The sequence below is a fragment of the Ricinus communis genome, chromosome 10 (genome assembly GCF_019578655.1).
Source record: "Ricinus communis isolate WT05 ecotype wild-type chromosome 10, ASM1957865v1, whole genome shotgun sequence".
In the NCBI taxonomy this organism is placed as follows: Eukaryota; Viridiplantae; Streptophyta; class Magnoliopsida; order Malpighiales; family Euphorbiaceae; genus Ricinus; species Ricinus communis.
In genome coordinates this window covers 16,868,931-16,879,862 of record NC_063265.1, presented here as the reverse complement: position 1 = coordinate 16,879,862, position 10,932 = coordinate 16,868,931, and the positions used below count along the sequence as shown (strand labels likewise).

Genomic DNA, 10,932 nt, shown 5'->3' with positions numbered 1-10,932 from the left:
AAAAAACTACTATTTATTTTTAAAAATGATTTTATTGATGTAAATTATAAATTAAAAAGTAAAAGATGACGAAAGAAATAAATAGATAGTCCTTAAAATGATGATTTCAACCACGATAAAAAATATGTATTATGTATTTTAATTGAAAATTTAATATTAAATAATTTATATATTATTACATTATATTTAAACTAATCATTTATCTATATATTGTACAACCATGATTATTTTTTGATTATAAAATTAAATTTATAGATATAATTTAATAAATTTTTTAATATTTAATATATTAATTTATAATATATTAAAAATAATAGTAAACTAATTATTTTTGAATGTCCTTAATTTTTTTAAATTTTTAAATTTTATTATTATAATAATATAAAAACTATTTTAAAAATGCTTATTAATTAATTTTAGTATTATATAATTTAATACTATAATTGATATTACTATTTTTAGGATTAAAATTTTATTATATAATTAAATAATTAATTTAATACTAAATATAATATTAAAATATTATTTAAAATATTATTTTCTAAAATTAGAATTATTATCCAATTAAAAAAAATCAATTTATTAGTTAATATATATTAAAATATAATTAATATACGATTCTTAGGATAGAATTAGCATCATTATCCCGATTAGAAAATTATTTATTAGTTAATATAATATTAAAATATAATAAATATGTTATTTTTTAAAATTAGAGTCAGTATTTAATTAGAAATATAACTTATTAATCAATACATTAATTAATTCTGAAATAAAATTCTATGTGTCAAAAATAATATACATGTCAAAATAAAAATTTCACGTATCAAAAATTAAACACATCAAGAAAATTTTAAATTCTAAAAATGAATATATATAAATAGATCAGGATTAGGATTAGGATTAATATTAGATAAATACGAGACTAACATAAATCAATTAGAAAATTAATACTACTACTACTATTATTATTATTATCATTTTTTTTTTGTTTTAGCATACGTGTAGGCTTTTCTCTTTTTTTTTTTTCTTAATAAAATACATTATTTTCTACTATTTAAGGTCGTCCGTTATTTTTCTTCTTTAGATTACTGAAAGTCCTCATGTTTGTTCTAGTATACCCTTAGTCTTTGCTATTGTAAAGTTAACATATCTAGTAATATTAGTGGCTTATTAATAGCCACAGCACATAATGCTTAGTAAATAAAATTATAATATGTCAATAATTTTAATATAAAAGTATAATTTTAGTATATATACATAATGATATATAATGTTTGTATTTATTATATTTTCCAAATTAAAAAATATTTATGATTAAAATAATAAAAACAGTTAGGTAAATCATTAGGAAAAATATAAATTTTTATTTTGATAAATTTTTAATACATATTTTTAAATTAAAAAAATATGTAGCTACAGTTCGTTATAATAATAGGTATTACGTTGTTGAAATTTTCAGTCCATGTACATACAATTATTTGCACTTTAATCATTAGTGTCTTAATAATTTATTATTATTGTATTATTTGTTTTTAATAACATAATTTTAAAGCTAAATAATTTTTATTTTATTAAGTAGGTTGTGAAGAAGTTGCTGTTATGATGAGCCTAAACTTATAACTAAACGTCAATGTTAGAATTTGTTTAATACTAAGACTCTGTTTTTAAATATAATTATATAATTATAATATGATTATAATAATTGAATGGAATGAAAAAATTGGATTTTTACAAATTGAAAATTCAACAATGTAATTTTTATTTTTATAATGAATAATTACCTCATAGAGTTTTTTTTTTCTTTTTTTTTTTGGTTCATTTGAAGAAAACATAAAAAAATGATCACAAAATGAAAATGATGTTTTCTTTTCTTTTCTTTTAAGGCTAAAAATCTATCATTGACTTGGGCATATAATTTCTTATCGGATGGCTCCAACAATAAACGGGAGAGATCAGGGCCAGCAGATAATTGCCACGTTCCAAGCAATTAGAGAAGAATCTAATATAAAAAAAATAAAAAAAGTTAAAGGGAAAACAGAGCGTCATGTGAAGTTAAATAAAGAAAAACAACACAACCAAACACCAAGAAGAAGCTGCTAATTGAGACCGCAGGCTATAACGCGATTCGACGTACGAGTCACGAACGAGAGACATAGAAGATTGAAGCTAAAGCAATCTCCTGCTATTCATTTCAGGTTTTGTGTGTCCCTGTCTTTATGTGTGTCTCTTTCTCCATGTGATTTTTTCAATGCGTAGCAAGTGTTTGACGAAATTCCTCTGTATCTTTCTGATGTTTTTCGCTTTTCGACTCTCGGGTTGTTTTAGTTTATTGTCTTTAAAAATTTCAATTTGTTTCTCAAATTTGGCGTTTTAGCTTTCAAAAAAAAAAAAAAAAAAGTAAAAAGAAAAGAAAAGCTGGACATAAAGTCTAGGTAATGTAAACTGGTTCTATAACTATTTTGTGTTTAAACGGATTAAAATAATGTAGTTGTGTTATTATTGAGTATGAAGGAAGTAGATGATTATTTAAACGTCTTAAAACCTATCTAAATAATTTTTGACTAATTTGCCTTTTTGGCACAGGTGCATAGACATTTTTTGTTTATTTTTTGTGTGTGTGTGTGTGTTTTCCAATCCACAAGCAACATGGTTTTTCGGAAATTAAGTTGATTTGATTGAATTCTTGCGAGTAATATAATTGAATTTTCTTTCTTTAGAGAGTTTATAATTATGTAGAGAATTTGAATTTGGCTGCAGATGTCCCTGTATATTGGTAATCTATCATCACGCATTCGTAGAGATGAACTTGAGCGTGTTTTCCAAAGGTTTGGACAATGCGATGTACGGCTAAAGGATGGATATGGATTCGTGGTGTATGAGTTCCCTCCAAATGCAGAGAAAGCTCTAAGAGCATTAGAAAAAAAGCACATTTGTGGTGAGGCATTAAATCTTTCGTGGTCAAATAAACAGCCTAGACAGTTCAACAGATTAGCAAGGGCTGGTGGTAGATCCTATGAACCACAGCACAGCAGGGATTCTGTTAAAGGAAAGTTGGGATCAAATGTTCTGGATTATAGAACGAGTGTTAAGCAATCAGATGGTTTTAGCAAAAGGAGTGCTTCCACTAACATGCGTGATAAAGAGGTGATGTACGATAAGAATCGTGCCAAAGATAACTTTGGGGATGAGCATTCTGGCTATAGGGAAGAGTTTTTGGGTGAAGGTGGTAGGTTTGAATCTGATCGAGTGGAAAATGATAGATGGGGTGAGCAACTACATTACCAACTGAATGAAAATGGTCTTAAAAATGATGTAGTATTTGAGAGATATGAACCTTGCCCAGATTACGAGAGAAAATATGATAGTGGAGTCCATCAATTGGCCTATCGTGGTGGCTCCCCTGCTCTACGAAGACCTCAAAAGGATATAGGTAGAGATAACAGTAATGAAGTCAATTTGAAGTGTTCTCGCGATGCAAATTTCCAAGCAACTTGCTACCAATGTGGAGGTTCAGGTCATAAGATGCGCAATTGTCCCCAAGAGAGTTCTTCACTAAGAAATTCCACTAGGTCTGATCCTAGGCATGATGATAGAAGAGGTAGTGGTGGAAGTGAACGAAGAAGATTTGGATCTAGGTCACAGGAAAGGTCAAGTAGGGATTCAATGCCAAAAAGATTACTCAAGAATGATACAAAATCATCTAGCTTAGGAAAGGATCAAAAATCTATATGGAATGGAAGCTCCCCTGTTGGCAATGAAACTGATAAGTCCTTGAAAACGCACGACGGAGGAAACAAGCGAAGTAGGAAGGAAATTGAATCTCCAAAAGGACATGACACAAAGAAAACAAGGAGGTCATTTTCGTCTTCCCTCCATTCCAGATCTCACTCATCATCTCAGTCCTTGGAGCATGTGAAAAGGTCTTGTTCCCACTCTAGATCTAGAGCACGATTGTTGTCGTCCAAATCAAGGTCTACCTCAAGATCACATTATACTCAATCCAAGAGCTGCAAGTCTATGGCAAGAACAAGCTCCCATACCTCCTTGTCTGTCTCACTTGGTCAACCCTTACCTTCTTCTTCAAACAAGGCACAGTTGAATCTGAAAGGATCTTCAGATAATGTTACTACTCCAGAATCCAAGGAGATCTTGACTGAAAAAGAACAACCTGTAGAAGGTGATAATGGCTTGGAGGAGGCAAAAGTTGAAAAAAGAATTGTGGCAGTGAACAGTGAAATTGGGGTGACTCCTCCCCAAGCAGAAATTGAAATGGAGAAAGGCCAGCCTCTAGAGAAGGATACCGAAGACCACCAAATGGCATCCTGCTCATTGTATGAAGTATCGAATATAAGCACAGTGGCAGTAGAGAAAGGAACAGTTGACAATGGGGGGTCTCCAAAAAGTCTTGTAGAGATGAACTGTCAAGATTCAGATAAATTGACGACAGAGCTTGCACCTGTTCAAATGAAGAATCCAGATTCAGATCCTTCCATCAGTTTGCGCTCTGGCCATTCATTAAGTATTTCCTCAGAGGAGCTGCACTTGGTTATAAAACATTATTATGGGCATGATCTTCAGAATGAAAATCAAAGGCATTTACCTGCTGATGCATACTTTGGTTCTGCTCGCTTGTGGCCTTGGGAGATTATCTACTACAGGAGGTTGAAGAAGGGTCCTATCTCTGTTGAAAACTATGCGAGGCGACTTGATCAGAATAGGGAATTTGGTGTAGTTGACAAATATATCAGAAGTAGTAGCGGATGGGAAGAATTGACCCAAGAGAACTGAGAAACCCGTGAAAGATTTTGTTTTTGGCATGTTATGCTTGTCCTCTTAGAACCTCTGCAAGTTTGGAGTTTCCATACTTCAAGTTGTACTGTTTTTTGGAGTTCACAAGCAATTTATAATGGATAATTATCAGGAGAATCTGAACAGGTAACATGCAGAATATGTTTTACATGACTACAGTATTTTATTGAACTTTCGAATCTATATTATTGTATCTCAAAGATTGGTTCAGAGCTAGGATATTCAACAATTGTACATGTTTTGAATTGAAGAAGTTATAAGGAGTTTCTTTTCCCTGATTTTTGAGGCTTCGTTTGATATTCTTTTCACTGCTATAATCATTTTCATTCTAAGCCGAATATTAATACTTGTCGAGCCTTTTTAACTTAAAGTTTGATAAATTTTTAGTCTTTCTGTCCAATACCTGTTTGCTTTAAGTAATCATATCAATGTGTTTGGTATTTAACATTATCTCTAAAGAAGTTATACCTTTATTTTCTTCTTGGTTGTTCTTTCTAGACAGTTTCATATTGTGGCAAGTATTGGAATGATGCAAACTAGGATAAATAAATTTAGGATTTATTTTGATCTATGATTAATTATGTGATTCCAATTTTTTGTGTATTGTTATTTTCTAGGAGTACTGTTTAGGATATTGATATTTAGGAAGTAAATATTTTAGTAATTTTATAGGAATTTCTTATTTAGAGAGCTCTGTGCTTTCAAGTTACTTTTTGAAATTCTATTAGTTACTTTGATTTTTTCGGACAAGTGAAAAGAAGCTTAAATAGCAAATGTTTTTAGCTGAATCCTAGAGCTTTTGTCATTCAGCTTATAAATTGTATAATAATTGTGTGTTCTTTTCAATATAAACAATCTGAAGTAACAATATGAGGGATGCTTTATTCGCAGGGGAGGGTCATACTTTATTAGTTCATTGGAATTGTCCAAAGGCACCTGCTTCTGGTTCACTGACTTAATACAAGTCTAAACCCAACCTTTGCTTTAAACTGCCCTTATGTTCCATTTTTGTCAGCTAACACTGTTTTATTGACATGTGACTTAATGAAAACCTAGCCACTTGATGAAGAGGCTTCTTGCATCCAGTGTAAAGGTTTCTTAGTCCTAGTTGAAATGCATTCAGAATTATATAGGCAATGTCATTAGATAATTTCGTTTCTTTCAAGAGTGATTATTTTTATTTCTCATCATTAGTTCTCATGATCAGTGCCAGCTTTATCATCATCCTGGTTGATGCTGCCATTTGATTAGAGTTGTGATATGATCTGCAATCTGAAATGTTCAGCCCGGGCCCTTGTCAGGGTTGGAGGCCTTTTGGCGTTTCAAAAGCAATTTATCTAACTCTTGAAAATATCACTTGTCCTCTGTTTGAGTTGAGCTTAGGCTGATGTCTCGAAGAAGATGACCCACCCCAAATGTTATTATTTATATGCTTGTACCCGATTATTTTGCTGTCAGAGTTTTTGAATATGCAATTGCACTCCACTAAACCATTGAACAGAATGGTAAGACAATCATGACAATCAGGTGGAAAATGATTAGGATTATATAGCAAATGATCTTGACAATAACAAGGTGGTTTTGTTTAGCTTGACATGTTATTGATGTATTAACAGATATGTAGTCTTCTGCCTTGGGAAGCCAGGAAACGAAGTTCTGATGCTTGCTAGGTTTGCATTTGCAGGAAATTGAGTATATATTTAGGACATGGAAATTAAATTATAAGTTTTTCTGAAATTAAATATGTTCACTGGTGTTAAATTAGGATCTCTTTAGTGTAATTATATTTTATAGGATCAAGGTACACTCAAGGACCTTAATGAGATGAATAAGATTGTTTTGTTAAGCTGTGAAGGAGTATGGACAAAGGTCAGATCTCAAGCAACAATTGTTTTTATGGCTCAGATGATTTAGAGTTGGTTAGAATGAGAAAAGGTGGGATTGATGGTTTCTTGAAGCTGTGAAATATGATGCTTACTCATGCGGTAGAAGGTTTGCAGCAATTTTATGGATGAAAAAATAAAAATAAAGAGATTAGAGATTTACTGGATACTCAGGCCTTCCAAATTAATAAAAGCACTGTAATTCCATTATTTTTTTTAAGAAAAATTAAGGAAATGTCTAGGTTGCATAGATATCTATAGGCCTAAATACTATTCATTTTTTCTAGATAAGGAAATTGCTAAAATGGTAAATCTATACATCATATAAAGCAAAATAATCTGTGTACGCGAAAACTAAAATATTTCGTAGAACTTCATTTTGCTAATGCATATATTTGTTCTACTTACATGATCAAGGGAATTACTCCAATGTAGTGCCGAGCTTTAGGTGGACTCTTGTTTCTCTTACATGGTAATTTAGTAATTCCTGTAATCCTGTTAGATTCTCTAACAAAGCAGTGCACTCCTTTCAGATTTGCTTTTTAAATATAAAGAAAATGACATCATTTTCATAAGTTGCAGGTAGCAAGGGAAAAGAAAAGAAAGCTATGTGCATTATCATTTTTAATGACACTGATGCCTAGTTTATCAACTATTTTTGAAGTGCTTTTCCTTTTCTCTTTCCTCAAAAATTTATAAGATCCTCTTTATTTTGATATTTATTTACTTTCTTCTCTGTTTGGGTTGTGGGGTTCCTTCTAGGTGTTTCCTTTTGCCATTTCATTCTGGTAGCATGAGAACTTTATGATTTTTTTTTTTCTTCAGTCAGTTAGTGTAAGCTTGGATTTTCTGTTTGGACTCATGTCAGGTTCTCTGCTGGTTCCAGGAAGAGATATGAATTCATGACATGCGTGCCTTTTTTTCTTAATGATTATAAGTAAATATTTCCAATAAGTTTAGTTTTGTCAGTTAAATATTGGTCTGAATATATGGTTCCAATTTTGTACAGAAAAAAGGACATGAATAAATTCTTGGATTATGCAATTTTTGTTCACATCACTGTAGTCTTGAGAGAAGTAGTTCAGTTGAAAAGGGGAGTAAATATGTTATGATTCCTGTTCCAATGGTATCATAAGCTAGAAACAGCAAGTTAATCTTAATGGAGAACAAGAAAAATCAAGAAGAAGTGAGAGAGTTAGATGAGAAGAGAAGAGAATAGAGAGTTGTGAAAAATATATTTCTGCTATTATTCAATGGTAGTTCGTTACATAACATTTCTCTGCTTAATTCAACACAAGAAACACCAATTAACAGATCGGTGGCTCATCAATCCAATTAACAGTTCGGTAGCACAATTCTAACTCTTGCATGCTGCACCTCAACTGCTGAATACTTGATGCTGATACAAAATATGAGTCCAAGTAAAGGATTTATTGATCAGAACAAAATACCAATCAAAATAACGGCTTGATTAATCTATTCCATGATTATTTGATAGTAGATTATGTGCCTAAGAGTTTGCCTCGCTTGGTTCGAACAGAAGTTCCACCTTAACGTCGATGCTGTGGCAATATTTGGTTTGGGTGTTGGATTGTATTTTGCATATTTCTGAGTGGAAATTTTGGAGTGCGATATGGTGCTTTAATATTTTTCTGGAGCTGGATCATCCTCTTAAAAACTTATCTTGGTGCGCGGCTGTTTTACTAGTTTTGCTTCACCAGCTGCATGAAAGGTTTTGAATGGGAACACATGTTCTTCATGATGAATGAGATTGTCTCTTGTTGTCATCTTCTGCCTGCACTTCCAAATATGGAGTTTCAAATGCATATCATTCTTGCAGAAGGTTGCAGTATTTGGCATGACTCATATGGGGCTTGCAAAGCGCTGAGTTCCCAACATGCATTTGGGAGGCCAAGATACTGCATTCCTGGAAAGTTTCAATTGCTGTTCTTTTGTTGGATGCAGAATAAGTCAAAATATAGGCATACTTCGAATGTGAGATGGGACTTAGAGAGTCGCATCAAATATACTCCCATATCTCAAAAATACATAAATTTTTTTTTTATGATATACTGCTTAACTATGTGGAATGGAAATGCTCTTATACATTGAATTGAAATTTAGACTCCTCACTGTCTTTTCCGTCCTGCTGATTACATGCTTCATGTCTGACCAACCAACTTATTTAGCAATTGATGCTTGGTCTTTTGTCCTGCTTTCTAATTCCCTGCCTAAATTTAAGAATATTGTAGGATTAGTTTTTAGCTGTCGGTTGGCAGATCTCCATGCATACAAGAATTTACATATATATATATATATATATACATAGCTTATAAGCCTTTCAGTAAACATTCAAAATGTAAATCTTTTTTATCTTTACTTGCAGGTCATTCCGATATTCAACTGCAAGTCCTCCGGCCAACCATTGCAATTCATAAGGAGTTGAGGATTTCATGTCTTAAGCATTTGTTTTTGCTGTTCAGATCATGGTATTATATAAGGTATTATCTTTTGCCCAGTGGCTTTACTTGAAAAAGAAATTTTCACGCCAGCTTTGTGGCTCAAGAACTAAGTAGAAACACTAGCAATCTAGCTTGATTATATGAGGCCAGTTTATGCCTTTAAGCAGTTACATTATTACTTGTGCAATGGAAATTGTTAGATAGACTTTTCTTCCATATGCTTTACGAGCTTGAGTTAAACTAGTGAAAAGTGTTATTGGTTCAAGTCTATCTGTTTGTTAGGAGGCCTCAACTGCATTACATCACTGCATTTACTCTAGATACCTATAGTAATGATAAATAACTCGTCTTGCCATCTCTTGAATTCTCACTCCATCCCCGCGGGGACAGAGAAGCCATCGCAGTCTCGGCTGTGCTACCGAAGGTTCTAGGGGTTATATTGTCAAGTGACGATTAAATTTTGACTTGTCCATGCATATGTATGTGAAACAGGCATCCAAACAATTAATAAAGGTGCTCATGAAATGCTATTACTATTGTAATAATGATTTGCTCTGGGGGTCTGGATTTCTCATAAGGATGGATATGGATCAATTTAGAAGGAATTCCACACGCTAATAGAGGACTCCCACTGGTAGATTTGACAGGGATATCTTTTATTTCTATAGATTTGCACTGAACTTATTTTCTAAAATTAGAAGAGAAAAAGACGAATGCTACGAATTGTTAGGCAACTTACTGTTTCTAGAAATTTAATAATTCATATAACATTTAGCAAGTCAAACTAGCCACTAGATTCTGGTCCTAACTTTGATAACGTCAGGGGTTTGGCTAGTTTCTGTCACTTTAATTCATGAATTATTCTTTTGCAAAACCCTAACACTCAATAAGCTTCTGTCTTTAGGCCCTTTAAATGGTGAGTTTTTAGGTTGTATGGCAATGCTTGTGGCCTTTGCACTTCATTGTTAGAGCGTGGTCCAGTATCTTGTCTCCGCGTAGGCATGATGACGTGAGTATATTTGTTCCTTGGATCATTCTCATGTGCATACCTAAACAGACTACTGTTTGCTTCTGATATTTGTATATTTACTAGAGCATTTATAGGACTTTTAAGTTGAAGATTTGAACGTAACTTCTTGCAATTTTTTCTATTAAACAGCTCAAATATTTAGTAGGAACATGGGATAAGGTCATTTTATTTTGTTTTGGTATTCCCTATGCTTTTCAATGTATAATTTCAACAGTAATGATATGTGACAGAAAGAGAGAGAGCTTTATGTGCGAGTTAAGGAAGGAGAGTTGAAAAAAGAGGAGCAGAATTTAATGGTGAGAACATGGACAAGGAGGTATTATAGTAGAGAAGGGGTTTGCCACAATAGAGAATGGCAGCAGAAAGGTGGCATTTAGTGAGTGATGAGAAGAGTAGTGAAAACGAAAGCAAAAAAAAAAGAAAGAAAAAAAAAAACTGAGATGTGTTTGTTGAGCGTAAAAGAATTAGATTTATATATTTTTATTTTTTATAAATTGATTTTCTCAAATCTGCTATTAGGAAAAATATTCATTTATCTATTTTTTATAAAAATAATTTCCAAAATCTAAATTATGATATAATATAAAAATTGATGTTGAAAAAGTAATATTAAACACACCCTTGAGCAATTAGAGGGCCGAAGGTTGGAATTGAATTTGTATTTATCATCTGACGTAATACCCTTCATTATTCTCAACTGTCTCAATTACTATTGCATTTATGTGTTTTTAATGGTCTTTCTCTT

General features: G+C 32.1%; 1 protein-coding gene across 2 annotated transcripts; it reads left to right on the top strand.

The window, feature by feature from the left end:
- The first annotated feature begins 1,877 nt into the window (after positions 1-1,877).
- On the top strand, positions 1,878-9,373 carry LOC8271116 (serine/arginine-rich splicing factor 4). 2 transcript variants are annotated; one of them, XR_007214254.1, is made up of 3 exons: positions 1,879-2,198; positions 2,761-4,938; positions 9,082-9,373. XR_007214254.1 is itself a non-coding variant. In XM_025159295.2 (2 exons), exon 2 carries the CDS (start codon positions 2,761-2,763, stop codon positions 4,789-4,791), a length of 2,031 nt encoding a protein of 676 aa, XP_025015063.2. In that variant the 5' UTR covers positions 1,878-2,198; the 3' UTR covers positions 4,792-5,090. The 2 variants fall into 2 exon arrangements, 1 of the variants encoding a protein (XP_025015063.2); XM_025159295.2 differs by lacking the exon at positions 9,082-9,373 and having other exon boundaries at positions 1,878-2,198; positions 2,761-5,090.
- Positions 9,374-10,932: the final 1,559 nt, after the last annotated feature.